The 19,477-nt window shown below is 36.1% G+C and overlaps 2 protein-coding genes across 2 annotated transcripts; one reads left to right on the top strand and one right to left on the bottom strand.

Moving 5' to 3' along the window:
- Window positions 1–282: 282 nt before the first annotated feature.
- On the bottom strand, window positions 283–14,904 carry bin2a (bridging integrator 2a). Its single transcript, XM_044116317.1, has 13 exons — window positions 14,680–14,904; window positions 6,189–6,296; window positions 6,023–6,103; window positions 5,334–5,388; window positions 5,154–5,248; window positions 4,077–4,172; window positions 3,879–3,986; window positions 3,711–3,796; window positions 3,550–3,625; window positions 3,389–3,471; window positions 1,755–2,352; window positions 1,613–1,668; window positions 283–1,494 (listed from the first exon to the last, which is right to left on the bottom strand). The coding sequence occupies exons 2-12, from the start codon at window positions 6,270–6,272 to the stop codon at window positions 1,615–1,617; spliced, it is 1,416 nt and encodes a 471-aa protein (XP_043972252.1). The 5' UTR covers window positions 6,273–6,296; window positions 14,680–14,904; the 3' UTR covers window positions 283–1,494; window positions 1,613–1,614.
- si:ch211-210c8.6 lies at window positions 12,800–18,935 on the top strand. The gene is made up of 5 exons (XM_044116330.1): window positions 12,800–12,993; window positions 14,915–15,020; window positions 15,200–15,306; window positions 16,841–17,013; window positions 18,227–18,935. Exons 1-5 carry the CDS (start codon window positions 12,837–12,839, stop codon window positions 18,503–18,505), a joined length of 822 nt encoding a protein of 273 aa, XP_043972265.1. The 5' UTR covers window positions 12,800–12,836; the 3' UTR covers window positions 18,506–18,935.
- The last annotated feature ends 542 nt before the right edge of the window (window positions 18,936–19,477 follow it).

The raw sequence follows: 19,477 nt of genomic DNA, 5'->3' as shown, positions 1-19,477 counted from the left end.
TGAAATACAGTAAGAGCAGACAGTTTCTAAAAACTCGTGAGTCGGGAGGGATACGCTCGCCGTTTCCGCCCCTCCCTTTCCTCTTCTTCTGCCTCAGAGATCCTCTATGAAACAGGTGCGCCACTCTTGTGGTTAAAATGCAACAGAACAAGTGAACCCGGAAGTGGCGCTGCTCGATCCAACGGTCGAGTTGTTGTGGCCTATTTGAATGAATGAATGAATGAATGAATGAATGAATGAATGAATGAATGATACCATTGACATACCATTGAAACATCTAGTAATCTTTTATTCAAGTACCTTTAAGAGTGATGACTTCTTCCTTGCTGCATGGCATTTTGGCCAGCTTAGATAGGACTCACTAATTTGGTGTTCTTGTATGAATCTGGATCATTTTTTACTTACACGCTGCCTTTTTAATTTATATTCATCTTTAAATGTATGAGTTTCAAGGACAAACAATAATCTATCTGGGAATTTCCATGGTATATTTCTATGAATAAGTGATCATGACTTCTTCACAATCCAGACTTATTTCGATATCATCTGACTTATTTTTGATGTTTACGTTATGCCATACAGGGAAGCAGTGTGTTTCAGGTGTGTGTTTTGTTGTGTTTTTCAATTAAAATATGTATAATTATTATTTGAAATCTTAAAAGAAACCAGAATTTGCATTTTAACACTCAAAATGGCTTGTTTAGCCTGACATGCTTTTCAGTTTGAAGCATTTTCATCTTTCAGATTGATTCTGTCAAACTCCAGTTGTACATTGAATAGAGAATCTGTGACAACATAAAGTTTGAGCAATTACAGCTTTATTTTTTGTCCATGCATAGCTGTAGAAAAAAAATTAAAACCATGTGTTGATTTTCATCATTAACTACTCAATTATGTCCAGATTTGTGTTGATCTATCACAGCAAAGCTGCAATAAAAACAAAGAAATTAAAAGTTGTAATGTGGCCAAAATGTGAAAAAGTTCAAGGTGTACACATTTACACAATACTTTACATGGATTATACAAATTTAAAAAGCAATTTCAGCTCTTATTAAGCCAAACACAACACATACAGATGCACTGCAAACTCTAACTTGTAAGATTTCTTTAGTAATAAATGTTAAAAATGTTTCTACATATGATTAAATGTGTAAGACGTCATTAATCCCTGACAATCTTGACTTATCTCGCTTTGGCTTTGGCCTTACAGTTAGTAAAAACCTAAAAATTATGAGTTTAGTTCAGTTTCTTCTAATAACAGAAGCTAGGCACAATGTGCCACCTTGTGCAATTATACTAATAAACTCATTATTCAAGAACGCTTTATGTTTGGTTTGTTTTTATTAAAACTAGAAGCTCTTTCTGGGGCAAACTTGATTTGATTGAAAGATAAATGAGAAAACTAACAGCAAAGAAACAACAGCTGGGCTCGTCTGCCCGGCTATCTTCATCCTTTTTATTTTTGCCTCTTGACCAGCTGTCGTTTTCAGTCTTCTGTTCAGGCAAAAGGGGAAAAAAACGTCAAATACTAAAAGTAACCTGCAAGCAAGGAGCAATGTGAATCTAGGAAAATAAAAAATAAAAAAAATGTTGTTTTTTTAAAGTATAAAACCTTTAAACCGTTGTGATTTTTGAGTCGTGGGGCGTTTGTTTTCCTCCAGCACCATCCTAAAGAGAACAAGAGTTATAACGTGTAAAAACAAACCAGAAATAGAACCAGCATGCCTCAGCTGAGAGATAATTAGGAGACCAACCTTGTCAGGAATGCGCAGTTCGCTGGTGTCAGAGTTCAATCCACTAACGTCGCCGTTCTTTAGACCGTTTGCTTTCTGGGAGTCGAGGGTGGCAGAGTCATCATCTTCATCTTCTTCTTCTTCGATGTGCAGCGTTTCGCTTTGGGCTGCGGACAGCTGCAGCTCCAAGCTCTCAGACTCACAGGAGTTGTTCAGTTCAGAGCTGCTCTCACTTGGTGGAGCTTTTTCTCCATCTTTTTTACCTTCTACCTCTTCAGAGCTTTTCCCCTCTTCCCCCTGACCACTGGCTGCTCCGGACTTCTCTTTCCCAGATGTTCCCGCTCCAGCTTCCTCCTGCGCCACAGAGCTTTGGTTCTCGGAGTGGCAGGAAGTCGTGTCCAGCTCTCTGGATTCGGTCAGGCTTTTGTTCAGGGTGGACGACCGAGAGGAGAAGCCGAGTGTGCTGCTCTCTCTGGACAGACTGCTGTGGCGGGGTTTATCCGGAGACCTGAGACTGGACCGCTGGCTCATTCTGGGATTGTAGGTCAGGTGAAATTCAGAAAAACTGGCCTTCCAGGCCCTGGGGGACAGCAGAGTCCGTCTCTTCAGGGAGCCATACCTGAAATAATTTACAGGAATGTGAATTATCTTTATATCTGTAGTGCTTTGCAAAGGTTTCATAGCAGAACCTTTTCAGATTTTATTAGGTTAAAGCCACAAACATCAATTGGTTTTATTGGAAATGCATGAGAACGACCAGGAAAAGTAAATTAATGCAACAATTATGAAAAATAAAAATCTGAAAACTGAATGTGTGCTCATCCTCATCTGAGTTATAGGTGACATATTGTTCTTCCTTGAATATTTTAGGGTAGTTATGGGCTAGACAAAACGTGTTCATTATTTATTTAAAAAAAAAAAAAAATTCTAATCATTCTTATATAATGAGATTTTAGCCTGTTCTGATTGCTCAGATTTAACTATTTTGGGGCATCTTGTCACTTTAAATCCAAATAAACTGCTGGCCAAACTCAATGTTTACACTCACATGTGAAAATGGCTGAAAACAGATGCATAATTATACAACTGTAAATCTTTGAAAAGCAGAAGTGGAGCCTGCTTCATACCAGAAAGTCGTTTCTAGATGCTAAGTCAACAACAAAACACTTGCCTTTTCCAGCAGCCATTGCACTGCAAAAACACTAAATCTTACATAGTATTTTTAGTCTAATTTCTACTGTGAATATCTTAGTACACTTTAAATAAGACAAAACTAACTCACAAGTATCTTTTCAGCAAGATGTAGAAGCGTGTTTTAAGTAAATAATTACTTAATATTGATGAAAAAGTACTAGTTCTATTGGCAAATAAATTTACTTATATCAAGACAATTTGCCCATGTTAAGTGAAAATAATCTGCCAGTGGAGCTATTACTTTTTCAATACAATGACAAAATGTGAGAAATTCATTCGGTATTAAAACTTTTGCAAAGCAAAAGATGCATCTTAAAGAAAGTTCCAAGAAAAAAGGCATATTTTTCTGATCCATTACGGCTCAATAAACCTCCAGCTGCGCTGAAAACATATGAAAACCTTCTGGGTTTTTTTGGGTTTTTTTAATCAACTGTATGTAAAGCCTAGAGGGCGAAACGTACCTCTGCAGCCCCCTCACAGCAAACGTTTTGTCAGGATGCTGAGCCTGCAGCTCTTTTATCACACTCTGCAGATCAAGATTGAGCTGAAAGAGGACACGGGTGGTCAAAACAGGAAAATCTCTCCACGTTATAATTGCGTTTCACTTCAAAGTGAGACATACCGTGCTCATTTCTTTATAGAAGATGTCTCGTAAATTAGACACAGCTGAGAAGACAGCCACGTAACATCCGATGCGGCTAAGGGGAGGAAAACACACAATTAATCTAAAAAGACATAAAAGAGGAAAGAGAAAGTGTAACATTACAAAGAAAGCTACCAGACCTGTCATAGAGGACAGGCAGCTCCTCTTTCAGCTCATTGTTGATCCCATCATAGACGTTTTTGGCAGCTAGCATCTCTTCCTTTGCCTGCAGGTTGAAAGGATGGATATTTAAGCAGATAAAGGTACAAGAAAAAACCTTCTAAGATTTCTAGTACTCTTTCAAAGACCTTGCTTATCTTGATATCGTCCCTCTTCTTGGCGGTCTGCAGAGACTCCAGGGTGTGAAGGGACGAGTCGTAGTCCACCCGTTTCCTTCCCCTCTTGGCAATTTTCTCCTACAAGTTAAAAGGTAGATTCATAGAAATGTGAATTTGTTCTCATGCTTCTGTTTTGTCCACATGTTCAGTTCTGTTTCCCTGCATTACCCGAATATCTGGGAACTGTCCCACGTAGGACTCCATGGTGCGGACGGCCTGGTCCAACAGCTTCACCTCGTGGTCGTTCCACAGGAGGTCCTCGCCCTTCATTAACAGGCCCAGCATAAACATTACATTAATTATTCACTAAAGCTGCAGTATGTAACTTTTATAAGTAATATATATTTTTACATATTTGTTAAAACTGACACCATATCGGGATAGTTTGGTATGAGACGGATAATCTGTAAAAAGATCAATCTCCTTAATTTCTTCCCTGAGCTATTATTGCCATCTGAAGAAATGCACCGCTTCCGACCAAAAACAACCAATCAGAGCCAGGAGGCGGGTCTTAGCACTGTCAATCAATGGCATGTACTCGCTGCTAAATGTTCTTATGGTGAAGAAACAACTTATAGTTACAGGAAAGCTGTTTATCTGCTGTTATAGGTGGCTATGCTAACTAGCCATAGCCTTCTCAACATGCTATGCTAGCTGCAGCGTAACAGCAAGAGGGGAGAAGAAGGTAGAAAAAGCAGCACCACACAAGATTGTGATTGACAGTGCTAAAAACCATCACAAAGGACTCATAATTGTGAATTTGAAGAAAAATAAAGCATAGTTGTTTTGGATATTTTTTTGCATTTATTTTTTAAAAAATCTGAAAATTGTGGTTGGAATTTATATTCAGAAATACTCAATATTTTTTTTAAACCACTCCAGGCTCTGATTGGTTGTTTCTAGTTAGCACCGGGAGCACTGGGACAAAGCAGAGGAGCTTGATCTGGCTGCAGATTATTTGTCTCATACCATACTGCCATGGCATAATGATAGTTTCAACAAATATGTAAAATATATTTTTTTATAAAAGTTACATTTTGCAGAGAGAAGTATGACTTCTAACCTCGTGGCAACAACTGATCTTTCTACCTCACCTTATTTATTTGAATTAAATGCTCTCCTGCATGTATTATTAATATTTAACACGGTGGATGGAGTCACTTTGTAATTAATAAGCAATTGGGGATCAATAAAGTATGTTCTATTCTATTGTATGCATGTTGCTGTTTTCTCTCTGTCACTAACCTCAACAATGGCTCCCAGGTCTTCCTCTCCAGCCCAGTCGCTTTCATAAACATCAAACAGAGACTGAGAGAGGCGTCTTGACGCTTCACGCATGTCTGCAAAAAGTATAATAACTAATTTGAGACCAGCAGATGGCACAAATCTACATCTCTGCTGCATGTGCAAGAAACCACTTCATACCTCTTATTGCATTAATGTAGTTCCGTAAGTCCTTGTATATCCGGTTCCCGTCTGTCTGTAAATAGAAAAAGAGTTTGCAATGATTTAGTGCGTTGCCTTGTAAAAGTATTCAAGCTCCTTGGATTTTGGCAGATTGTTTTCAGGGCACAAGTGAAAACTTTAATGCATTTTGACAGAATTTTACTGCAAAAACCATCATAAAGAACCTAGAAAAATGACGCATAGTTGTTTTGGATCTCTTTTTTTGAACATTTATTTAAAGAAAAATCTGAAAAGTGTGGTGGGAATTTATTTTCAGAAATACTCAATTTTTTGTGAAATCACTTTTGAGGTCTTTCCATTTGTGCTCAGTTGGATTTAGGTCTAGACTTTGACTGGACCGTTCCAGTTGTAGCTCCAGATGTAGGTTATCCAGTGACTTTTGATGGCAGTAAGTTTTTCTTAGCTTTAATTTAGGGACATCATGGTACAGGGGGCTGAATTTTCAATATTTTATTTGTAAAAAATTTCAAAATTGTGTTTCATTCCTTCAATTTAATGATCATGAGCTGCTCCCTGTTGTTTTATCACATAAAAACTAAAGAAAACATTAAAATTGGTCGTTGTGAAGTAAACCTAATATATATGAAGGGACAGGTTTAGAGCATGTTTGTGATTATTAAAAATAATTGAGCTTAAGGTTTTGTTACCTGCTGGTCGTTGAACATCTGGAGGGAGCGTTCAAACTGATCATCTCTCGTCTCCATCGACTTTCCAAGCCTTTGCATCACCTGCAGTAAAATAAAGAAATATTTAAATCTCTCCTTACTTTTCTTGTTTTGGTATTTGAGAAACAAGAAATCCTAAAGTTTGCACCTTTTCTTTGCCTCTGCTCAGCTGTCTTTGCACTTTTTTAGCAAAAACACCCGAGTTGCCTTTTGGACTTGTGCTCTCTGCCATGTTTGAGGTTCCCCGTGTTTATTCCTGAGAGAAAAACACAAGAAATACTTTATGAGATAGATATTTTAAATATAATGAGACACAGATGAACATTTTCTTTTTTTAAAATATATATAAAAAAAAAAAACAAGTGTCTATCAAGAAGCATAGACGTGTACTAATCAAAATGACTGACAAAACTGACACAAGAAAAGCATAAGTTATAAAATAATGAAACTGAGACAAAATACTTATCATTATTTATGTTGGGTTGACTTATCTGACTGCTTTGTTTCAATAAAATATTGCATGTTTAGTGTATCTCAACAGGTAAGGAAGAAAAGATTTCACAAAAGTGATTTTGTATTTTTAATTCAAGATTTTATGACCTGACAGTACTTTAACTGTGATCATTTTGGCCGTCGAGACAAAAGAGTTTGGAGAGCACTGCCTCAAAACAAAACCTGAATCTGTTAAAAAATACCTGAGATCAGATGGGAAAGGATCCGTGATGCTGCGGCTCAATTTCTTTTCCTAAATGTCTGGGAATTTGTTAGCGAATTGGACTTTTTACTATCCTACTAACATAAAAGATTAAACTATTTTAAGATTTCTCTAAGTAGTTATTTATTGCCACTGTAAATAATTGCTACAAATAACAGTTGTTAACAGTTGATAGTTATCAATAATAACTATTTAATCTGGTTATAAGGGGTAAAAATAAAGGATGAGTACATTTCTGGCAAAAGAAAAACTCAGAAATTTTAAGGTTAATCTAAAAAAATATAGACAAAAACAAGGACACTTCTGAGCGTTTAAAGTCAAAAATTTACTAGAAAATCAAATCTGAAATTTTGAGATTAATCCTAGAAATTTCCAAAAGTAAGAAAAAAGTTCCACTTTTAGAATGTATTTATTCATTTATTTATTTATTATTAAGAGGAGGCGTAAATTTCTGGCAAAAACTAACATTTTTGTGTTTTTATAGAAATTTTCTGGGACTACAATTTAATAAAATTTAATAAAATGAATAAAATTTTTTTCAACTTTCCAAAATCATAAATTTCACCTTTTCTTCTTCAGAAATTTGTATTTCTATGTATTCCTGTTTAGATGTATCAGCATCGACTGTGCTGATACGTCGTCGTAGGTACTTAATCTACCTTAACCTAACCTACATTTAACTTCCACCAGAAGACGCTCTTTTTACTACACTACCCAGAGTTCATTGCAGAACCCGCTTCCTGTGGAATCTCGGCGGTGAACTTTACCCAAACTGTTTAGTATTTGTCTGGTTTTTGGAGGCGTGGCTTTATGAGGTCGTGGATGGTTTTGCAAGTTTTCGAAGGAGGTTGGAGAGTGAACGGAACAAACAAGGCGGTAGGATTTGAATTTTGGCGGTTAGCATAAACTGTACATTGACTGTAGCTACATGGCTTCTACATCAGGAGGAAATAGTGGGAATGAGATGGAGTGGATGATTTCTAGATCATCACGAATGAAAAGAACAATTAAGAAAAGACAAGAAAGAGCAAGAAGTTGGTCAGAAGAAAGTGAGACAAGAGCAGACATTAGCAAAAGAACAAAAACAAATGACAGGGCGAATTCAGATGAACAGAGTCAAGCTAATTTAGAAGCAGAATATAAAGTCGTGGTAGAATTCAAGCAAGAGGGGGGAGCTATACATCCCATAAAACTGACTAAAGCAATAGAGGCAGAAATAGGAAAAATAAAAATGGCTAGAATCATGAACAACAGAAGAGTGCTGATACATGCTAACAGCGAATCACAGCAACAAAAGATCATGAAAATGAAAAACCTAATGGGGGAAAGAGTTAGAACTCATATACCAGGATTGTTAGCGAGGCTAAGAGGAGTGATTTCAGGAGTTCCGCTGGAAATGACAATGGAAGATGTGAAAGCAGAAATCAAAGGAGGAAAATAACTGATGCCACTAGGATTAAAAGTAAAAGAGACGGGGAACTTAAAGATACTATGGCAGTAATTTTACAGTTTGAAAATAGTATGCCTGGAAATATCCAGCTGGGTTACATGAACTATAGAGTTAGAGAGTATATCCGTAAACCCCTCCGCTGTTTCAAGTGTCAAAGAATGGGACACACTGCAAAGGAATGCAAAGGAAAAATCAGGTGTGCAAGATGTGGAGGTCCACATGAATATGGAAAATGTGAGAAAGATGCAAAAATCAAATGTTGTAATTGTGGAGAGAACATAGTGCAGCTTATGGTGGATGTCAAATACAAAAGGAAGCTAGGGAAGCTCAAAGAGTTAAAATTACAGAAAGAATTTCATATGCTGAAGCCTTAAAAGAGTAAAGAAAGACAGTAATAGAGGAATGGGAGAAACAGGTCAAAGAAACTCAGCTTGGAATATAAATCAAGTGCAGAACGGGCAGAGACAAATACTGGCTCCAAATCCAAATATCCAAAATGCATGCTTGCATAAATGTAGAGTGGATGAAGATACGATGGTGGTGAAAAAAGAAAACTTCGTAGCATTTATATGCCATATTGTTAATGTAACAGTGCAAATGAAGAAGAAAAGTGATAAAATAAAAGGCAATAGTAACAGCAGCTGGAAGATTTTTAGATATGAAAGAAATACAAGCAGATCAAATACATACCATTCTAAGTGCCACTGAAACTACAGGAAATACACAGGACTAGGATCCAAGTGTTCTTTTTAATGGTTTTATATATACTTCAATGGAATGCTCGAAGCTTAATAGCCAATGGACAAGAATTTAAAAAGTATATTTATGAATTAGAAATAATCCCTGATATTATATGTATACAAGAAACATGGTTAAAACCAAATCTAGATTTTAAGATCCCTGGATATAACATGGAAAGACAGGATAGAAGTGATTGTAATGGAGGAGGATGTGCTACCTTAATTAAAGATGGAATAGCTTATAAGAAAATCCCAATGAATAATGAATTAGAATGTATTATTATAGAAATATTTAATGTAAGAAAATATGGTAATATTAAAATTATAAACTATTATAATCCATGTAAAAATCTCGATTGTAAAAAGCTTAAGGAAATGGCTGGGAAATTACATAGAAGAGAAGTATGGTGCGGTGATTTTAATGCTCATAATAGTCTCTGGGGCAGCAAAAAGACAGATCAAAATGGCAACATAATAGAAGAAATAATGGATGAAAGGTCACTAGTTTGTCTTAACAATGGAAAAGGTACCAGAGTTAATGTATATAAAAATACAACCTCATGTCTAGACATTACATTAGTATCTGACTGTCTTGTAGGATCATGTGAATGGAACGTCAACAGGGAATCTACAATAGGGAGTGATCATTTTCCAGTAAGTACTATAATTAATGATAATATAAAGAGGCAAGAAGATGTCATAATCACAAGATGGTGCTTTAATAAAGCTGATTGGAAAAAATTTAAAGTAAAGTGTGAGGAAAGCAGACATTTGGTTACATTAAAAGGTAACATAGAAGAGTGTACAAGCCAGATAACAAAACATATTTTAAATGCTGCAAATTCAAGTATACCAAAAACAATAATAAAAGGGAAGAAAAAAGTAGTCCCTTGGTGGAATGATGAATGTACTAGAGCGATTAAAGATCGTAACAGGGCATTTAAAATACTGCAGAAAAATTTAACACTTGAAACTCTTATTAATTATAAAAAGAAAAGAGCAGTAGCTCGTAAAATTATTAAGGAAGCCAAAAAGAAAACGTGGAGAGAATATACTTCCTCAATAGGATCTGAAATTAAATTGCAAAATGTATGGTCAATGTTTAGGAAAATGATTGGGAAAAGGAGTGGTATTAAAATACCAGCCTTAGTCAGAGATCAGGAAGTAGTAGTGTTAAATAAAGATAAGGCAGATTTGTTGGGGGAAGCATTTGCGGCAGTACATAGTGGGGAACATCTTACAAACATTCATAGACAACAGATGAATCAAAAAATTAGCAAGCATAAAAATATTTTGGGAAAAAGTCAAACATATAATTCAACATTAGACATAAATATAACCATGAAGGAAATTAAAGCAGTATTGAAAGGGACAGGATATTCAGCTCCTGGGGAAGATCAGCTATGCTATGCTATGTTTAAACAGATCCCTGAAGTAACATTAGAATTAATATTAAAACTATTTAATAAAATATGGAAAGAAGGTTTAATACCAAATAGATGGAAGAGAGCAATAATCCTGCCGTTTAACAAACCAGGGAAAGATCCTGCAAATCCAAATAATTACAGACCAATAGCATTAACTTCACACTTAAGTAAATGGATGGAGAAAATAGTGATTAATAGACTAGAATTTATTCTTGATCATAAGAAATTAATCAATGAAAATCAGTGCGGATTTAGGAAAGGAAGATCAACAATGGACGCAATAACTAGAATTAGTAATGATATAGAGAAAGCTTTAAAAATGAAAGAAATTATGATTGTAGTATTTTTGGACATAGAAAAAGCTTATGATTCATTATGGAGAGAAGGACTACTTATAAAAATGAAGCAGATGGGAATAGGAGGGAAAATGTTTAATTGGATAGCAAATTTTTTGAAGGATAGAAAAATAAAAGTTAAGATTGGAAATGATTACTCAAAAGAATTGAATATTGAAAATGGAATTCCACAAGGTAGTGCAATTAGCCCAATACTATTTAATATTATGATAAATGATATCTTTTCTGAAACAGAAGAATGTATAAAATCTGCATTATATGCTGATGATGGAGTTTTATGGATGAGAGGAAAGAATACAAGATTTGTTATAGGTAAAATTAAGAAAGCGATTAATAAAGTAGAAAAATGGTCCTTTGAATGGGGTTTTAAATTATCAACAAGTAAATCTTGTTATATGATTTTTACAAATAAGAAAAACATAGACATAGGTACAATAACATTATATGAACAACCATTGGAAAGGGTAGCAGAATTTAAATATCTGGGAATATGGTTGGATCAATCATATACATGGAAAACGCATACAAAGAATCTGGAAACTAAATGTAAGAAAGTGATAAATCTACTAAAGGCTGTGGCTGGAAATAACTGGGGTGCAGATAGACAGTCATTATTAAACATATATAGGGCTCTCATGAGATCAACAATAGACTACGGTAGTTTTATATATGGAGTAGCAGCTAAAACAACATTACAAAAAATAGATACTTTACAGAATAGGGCTTTACGTATATGTACAGGAGCAGTGAAAACGACACCTATTAATGCCCTTCTAGTAGAGACTGGAGAGATTCCACTAGAAATAAGAAGAATAAAATTAGCTCTGACATACTGGATGAAAATAAAAAGTAAAAAAGATGAAAATGTAAATTCAACAATATTAAAATATTGTTGGGAATACTCAAAGTTCCATAGTAATGGATTTGGATGGATCATAAACAAATGGATTAAAATATATGAATTAGAAGATAAAGAAATAGCTCAATTTAATCCAATTAACGTTAGCCCTTCATGGATATTTCCGGCAGTAAATGTAGACATAAAACTCCTTAAAATGAAAAACGATTGGAATTTAAAAGAAATAGGGGTAAAAACCGAAATTTACTTAAGAAACTCATATTATAATTATGCTAAAATATATTCAGATGGTTCTAAGAATTCAAAAGGATGTGTGGGAATAGGAATTTATATATCTGAGTTTAAAATTGACATATCTAAAAGATTATCTGATCAACTATCTGTATTCACGGCAGAAATGGTGGCAGTTATCATCAGTTTGCAGTGGGTAGAGGAGGTGCGTCCAGACAGAGTAGTAATTTGCACAGATTCCAAAGCAGTCATAGAAAGTATTCAAGGAGAAGGAAACAATAGGAAAGATCTAGTCCTAGAAATTCAACATAGCTTATTTAGATTATACAGAGGTGGCATTGATGTTTGGTTCTGTTGGGTACCAGCACATCAAGGTGTAAAAGGCAATGAAAGGGCAGATAAATTAGCAAAAAGGGCTTTAGATCAGGCAATAACGATTAAAATACCTATTGGCAAAGGGGAAGGGAAATCAATTATTAAGAATAAAGAAATGGAAATATGGCAAAAAAGATGGAATGAAGATAAGAAAGGAAGGAAATTATATAAAATACAGAAGTCAATATTTAGTAGAAATGTTAAGGAGAGAAATAGAAGGGAAGAAATAATAATGACTAGATTGAGAGTAGGGCACACATATTTAAATGATACTTTATATTTAATAGGGAAGAAAAATAATGATAAATGCGAAAAATGTGGAGAGAAAGAAAATGTAGAACATATAATACTGAACTGTAAAACATATGAACGTGAAAGGGAGAAATTGAGAAGAATAGTTGGAAAGACAGATCAAGAATGGAGTCTGAAAGGAATATTGGGAAATGATGGAAATATAATGGATATTTGTATGATAAGAAAAGCGTTATTTATTTTTCTTCAAAACACAAAATTAAAAAATAGAATATGACTGATGTAGAATACTGTTGCTACACACTCGTGTACAGTAGGTGGCGGTATGCACCTTAAAGTTGATTGCGACCCGCCATAATAGAAAAGAAGAAGAAGAAGAAGAAGTGGCTTTATGACAGGCGCTCAGATCGCCGCGCTGCTCGCCGCGCTGCAGGACATGATCATGGGAAGCGCCCTCGCCAAATGCGCCCTCACCGACCTGGGGATCCAGTGGGCCGGCTGGGCTCTGGCTGCAGCGTTCAGAACCGAGAAGTTTTACGACTTGGCAGGTAAAGCAGAGTGAAGCTCTTTCAGCCACACAGACTGTTTTCATTTTAGCAAGTTGACTACATGAATCTAGACTGGAAAACGACTCGAAGAGCTCAGTTTTACGATGATTACGTGATTCATTTTTTTAAATAAAAGGTGCTTTATGCGCAGTCATTTTGATGTTAATATGTAATGATTACAAAAGCCGTGTTATTGTGTTATCTAAAGTGGATTTGTTGTGAAACGAGTCTAGAGGTAAAACTCCTCCTTCAGCTTTAGCAGAGCCAATCAGCGCCTCCAGCAGCAGGGGCGCACAAAGCAATCATGGGACCAGGGGCGTTGCTAGGCACGGGGAAACCCACATATTAATATTTTAAGTTCATTTGTTTATTTAGTACATTTACATTTAAAATGAACATATCACATGATGACATAAGTGTAGAAGTCTTGAATGAAAAGGAGTAGTTTAAAGGAAAAAATCTCAAAAGTCAATTTGCTATTCCATAGGCAGCTAAACATTTATATATATATATATATAATGTTTAAACACAAAACGCACAATGTGTTTATTTAAAATTAATAATAAAATAATATTACCGATATGACAGCACTCTACTGAATCAATATACTTAATAATCCCTTAATAGAATATTATATTTTATTATTTTCTTAAAAGATAAAGCCCTAATTTTTCATTTACTAAGCAGATTTAAGCTTAAAGTTGTTGGTTCTTTTGTAGCTACTAACATGTTCATGTTTGGGAGAGGGAACTGCAGATTAGGGTGATGGCAAAGAGGCCTAAAAGTCTCTTTGCCAAAGAGGTCTTCAGACATCATCACCAAAATATAACCCATCAAAATACCAGCAGAAAAATGGTAAAACCTGGTCAGCAGTTATAAGAAGGCTTAGATTTTTTTCAACGCTAATAAAGAATTGTCCATTTGATCGTGAAGAATGGTATAAATGATATTTGACATGCCAAAATCAGAAAGAAAATAGGTCACAAGGTTATTGATTGAGAATAATTTTGTAGATTTTTGGCAGAGTATACACAGTTTTCTCAAAGCTACAACTTCCAAGTTTGGACACGTATGTGCAACATTTCTTAAATGTCCTGAACCCTTATGGTGCCTCTTTCAAATTTAACTGGCCTCACTTGGGCCCCAAGTAAATTGGGTCTGACGTTTCTCTATATACGGGATCTGTTGCCTGATATAAAAAAAAAAAAAAAACAGAGGAGGAAGCTTTGGAGAAAGTTGAGGATTTAATTTTTTCATTTTTTTCCAATTCTTATCCTTCAGGAAAAAAAAATTCTGTGTATCGCTATGGCAACCAATAGCACTTTTGCAGCAGTTTAGACCCAGTTAAAACTGCTACAGCAATATTAACTGGAGTGTGATTTTTAAGTTGCTGTAATTTATTAAATTTTTTCCCACTTACTTTAACCAATTCTTTTATTCGATTACAAATTTGAACAAATCCAACATTATGCATCTTGCAAATCATTCGTTCACTGAACAAAATTAGGAGACGTTTGAGAATGAAAGCAATGACTTGATTTGATGATAAAATGGACTTCTGCCCAAACTCACAAGGAAATAGTTCAAGAAAAGTCCAATCCCGAAGTTACAGATTTTCAAAGTAATTTAGACAAACTTAAAATTGTCAACTTAGATTTTTCAACATTTCCAAAAGCTGCAGCTTACCTGTTAATAGCTGTAAAAAGTATATATATTTCCCCACTGACGGATCACCTTGACACTTCTTCTGACTCGTCCTTTTCTTGTTCTTCGCTCTGCTATGAACTTTGGAACCAATTGCCTACAGCGCTCTGGGTAAAAGATTTATTAGACACGCCTTGCCCTGCAACAAGTGGAGCTACACACCATAATTTCTGTAATTCTGCACTGTCTGTACGTCTGTCTGTCTGTCCTTTTGAAGGCTCTGGCACATTTATACTACTGGCACACCTGAGTCGGATCTGGGGAGGAGCGAGTCACACGCGACAGAAGGTGCAGACCGGGTTGGTGACGGCATGGGGGCTCAGGTGAGAAAGTCAGCACCGATCCAAAACGAAGCAGTTCAGTGTTAGCATGAAGCATGGAAGGGTTCTTGGAGAGGTCAGATGAGGAACTGAAGAACGTCTAACTTTAAAGTCAGGGCACTGGAGTTAATGAATGATGCCTTAGTTAATGGAAACGGATGCTAACCGTGTTCTCACTGCAGGCTGGGCACATTCCTTTTCCTGCGAATCTTGAAGGACGGTCATGACCGCAGGTTCAACAATGTCAGAGACAGCCCTGGGACTTTCTTTGTTTACTGGAGTGTTCAAGGTATCTGGAGAGGAAGCTACAGTCGTTAAACCGCCACTTTCTGTCACTTTAAAACCAAAAACCGTTCCATACTTTACAAAGATGTTATGCCATGCTCAAGATGAAGTGGCCCATATTTGTGACATGGAACATAGATATCAGGGTTAACGGTAGAAAACTCGCCTGGTGGCCGGGCGCCGAGGCGCTCCTCCATGTTTTTGTATGAAAAGATGCTAAATCGACAGGAAATGTGTTATGGGAAGACATCGCCACAACTACGAAGTCTTAAAAACAACAAATCAAAAAAAATTATTAAAATGAATATCAACCATTTTGACTTCTGTTTAATCCAAATTAAGTCAGCAGCTCCAGAAGGGCCCCCAAGGGCTGCAGGGGCCCCACAAATGCTAATATTTGAACACAAACCACAGATACTTAAATATAGCATTGGTTTATAGAGATTATCAACGCTGCTAAATTTGATTTGTTTCAGGATACATAAATTAAAAGGTTTAAAATTGTTTAACATTTAAATTTAAGATTTTAAGGAGCTGGCAAGTTTACTTTGTAAAAGTTCAAAGAACAATCTTCATAGTTAGATTGTTTGACAAAAACCATTGTCACTATGGTTTTGTTGCCATAGCAACACTCTGCCGCTGAGTTTATCATTGAGCTTTGTTTGTTCACAAATATATCTCAGTAAACAACAATTATCACTGATTGCTTTTTAGGTTGGCTAATTAAATTATGCCTTTCTCACAGAATTGACTGAATCTTTGATGAAATGCTGTTTGTGTTGCTGGTGTTCTTAGCAGCAAAAGGGGGCCCCAAGTCAAATTCTGCTCAAGGCTTCATACAACCTTGGGCCGGCCCTGCATGATCAGCTAAATCCGTTGCACTGTGCATCTCTGCTGGATACAGAGGGACAAACAGGAGATTTAATTTATGTGGCTTTAGTAGCTCTTTGATTTTGTGTGTGCTGAGTTTCTAATAAGGGCCACAGAAACTGTTTTGGTGCCTGAGCTTTATGGGACGAGTTCTTCTGGCTTATAACACACTGGGAGAAACCCTGGATATGTTTTGTTTATTATTTTTGACCTGTTGGTATGGGGTGGAGGGTAGGCCATGAAAATCTGCTCAAGGTCCTAAAAATGCTTGTGCCGGCCCTGGATATTGGGGCCATAGATCTATGCAGCAAAATGTGGTTCTGAATGCAGGTAGCCACCACCGTTTTCAGATTATTAGGAAAAACTCATAAAACCATTTTTTTTCTCCCACTTTACTACTTCCTACATTGATCTACGCCAGAAAATCCCAGTGAAATTTATTGAAGTTTGTGGTTTTACTGTGACAAAATATGAAAAGTGCTCTTTACCTCCTCCCTTTCTGAACCAGATCAGCCTCCCCGTATTAATCAGTGTCTACTTTCTCGCTCCCCATATGCATTTATTCAAGACAGGGGACGGTATTTACTCTGCTTTAGATGCATTTTTTGTCATGGAAGGATTAAAGCAAGGCTGAATGAAACTGATTCATCTGTTTCCGTCCCTCCAAGCTGTGTGGGTATTTATGACCCTCCTTCCTACCCTCATGCTGAACACCGAGAAGCGAAATGTGCCTCTGGGGCCCAGGGACTACATCGGTTGGACCGTTTGGGGTATTGGCTTCGCTGCCGAAGCTATTGCGGATCAGCAAAAGTGGCTTTTCAAGCGCGACCCAGATAATGCTGTAAGTAAGCAGGCTTGTTATTCTGAAGGCCTCAGATCACTGTTGCCATTTTGGTTATATGAGCCAAAATTACTGAGTCAAAATACTTGCAAGCCAAGAAAATAAAGAAAAAAAAAAATCTAAAATCAAGTAAATAACATTGTCCAATGTTATTTATTGTAAATACAAAACTTGAAAAGGATTTTTCATGTTTACTGTTTTTTAAAGTCTTTTAGGCTCAATTGAACCAATTTATTTTTAATTATAAAAACACAATTTGGGTCACTTTATTCCAAAACACTTGCTAATATTTAGCCAAGTTTAATAAATTAAATAAAATTTGATCTGGGTGCAGTAAAGTCAGATTTTCAGTAAAATTCTTGATAGTTCTTATTACAAAAGCTTGATTATAAAAAGATAAATCCTTTGTGTTGTATTTAAAGGGGATATTTTATGCAAAATTCACATTTTGCACATTTTCTTTTGTACTTCCATTTGGGTTTTGACTGCTTGTAAAAACACCCAACTATTTTAGGCAATAATACTAATAATTTGTATTATTAAATAATATTTTTATTACTTAATAATAATTTTTTTGGTGTCTAGATAATGAGCCAGTTCAGAAACCTCCCAAATGTAAAGTCACAATGTAAAGTGCCTCAGTTGCCCGTTACCTAGCAACCCAAGCAGAGTTCCAGTGCGTTACCTAGCAACCCAGTCTAAACTCCAGCATGTTGAGTCAGCTGTTTTTACTGCTGTATGTACAATGGCCGCTAGAAAAGACAAATGTTTTGTTGTAGAACTAATGCTTTTCAAAGACGTACGGTTGTATAATGGCAGCCATTTTCATGCACAAGTGTAAACGTCGAGTTCGGAGTCGTGGCTAGCAGCAGGTTATTTGGATTTAAAGTGACGGCAGCTCATTCTGAAAGGAGCTCAAAATAGGCAGAACGGAGCAGATTAAAATGAATATGTTTTGTGTAGCCATTATAGACATGTTTAACATTTTCAATTGTAAGAAAATTCTGTTGGTAATAATTTCACCCTGATAACAAATGAAAAGTCTTCACCTCCATCAACCACCTGTGATTAACGGGGTAAATTTATGCCACTCCTGGATTGCAGAAAACCAGTGAAAGTTGCCCCTGGGCTGAACTCTGGACACTTTTACCCTAAATGCCTTGTCAGATCTAAGAAAACAAATAAAAAAAGAGTTTCTGCTCTGTGTCCACAGGGGAAATTCATCCAGAGTGGACTGTGGGGCTACAGCAGACACCCCAACTACTTTGGGGAGATCCTGCAGTGGTCGGGTCTTTGGCTCTCGGCCTCGTCCGTCATGCAGGGGCCTCAGTACCTGAGTGTGGCGTCTCCACTGTTCGTGTGGTTTTTACTACGTTACGTCAGTGGCATCCCCATCCTGGAGAAGCAGGCGATGAAGAAATGGGGATCCGAGGCAGCCTTCCAGTCCTACGTTAAAAACACTCCTCTTCTCTGGCCGTGGCCGAAGTTTTGATACAGTTACATTTGCTGTATACATCAACAGTGCAAATTGTACTCTAATAAATCAGTGTCTTAAAGATATTCCGTCATCTATGCAGCATTAAGTCATGGATTTTGTCGTAAATAGGCCTGAAACGTGGTTACCAGGCATCAAGAGGTGCATTATTGATGTGACACTGAAGAGGCATCATTAACAGCAGTTATCATTCCTGTCTGTATCTTCAGAAACCCCACTGGGGACAAAACAGAAGCCAGTTTTGGGAAATATTTAATGAGCTAATTACAAACAATCAGAAAAACCACAAATCAAGTAACAGCTGAACAATCTGGCTTCATAAAGCAATGGAAATCCAAAACCAATAAATAAGTTTTAAGTGAATAAATAAGTGAATAAGTTTCTTTTTTTATGCTCGGATGAAACGGAATAAGAAATTATTAAGTCATCTTGTGGTTTGCATTTGTATAACAAATACTTGCACTGATCTGCTTGTGTACGAGTTTAAAGAAAGAGACTTCTAGAACTGAACAGATAGAATATAAAATAAATGGGTGGAAACAAGAGTTAGTGTTTTCCCAACATGATTTTGATCTAGCATGAAAAAAATTACAAAGGTGAGCCAGAAATTAACCAAAAAATGCATTGTAAAACTCTGACCACAAGTATGAAGAAACAATTTAATAAACAAATGTTGATCCATGAACAGTTCATCACTACAACTTTAATTTCCAAAAGACCTTTAAGGAATCTTTCACATCAGATCAATATGTGACCTCAGACACTTTAAAAACCTAAACTGATTAATCATTTTCTCATGAAAACCTTCCAAAAATGTAGATACTAAAATTACATCATTCAAGCTGTGGATAGAGTGAATCATCATATAATATAATTTAACATCATTTAATGGTTAATGATGTGACCGTTTTGTGTCAAGAAAGAAAGGGCTTTTCTTTAATAATGTTTAAGTTGGATTTAGTTAATGAG

Source organism: Gambusia affinis, linkage group LG01 (genome assembly GCF_019740435.1).
Source record: "Gambusia affinis linkage group LG01, SWU_Gaff_1.0, whole genome shotgun sequence".
Taxonomy (NCBI): Eukaryota; Metazoa; Chordata; class Actinopteri; order Cyprinodontiformes; family Poeciliidae; genus Gambusia; species Gambusia affinis.
This window is presented reverse-complemented; position numbering and strand designations above follow the sequence as displayed.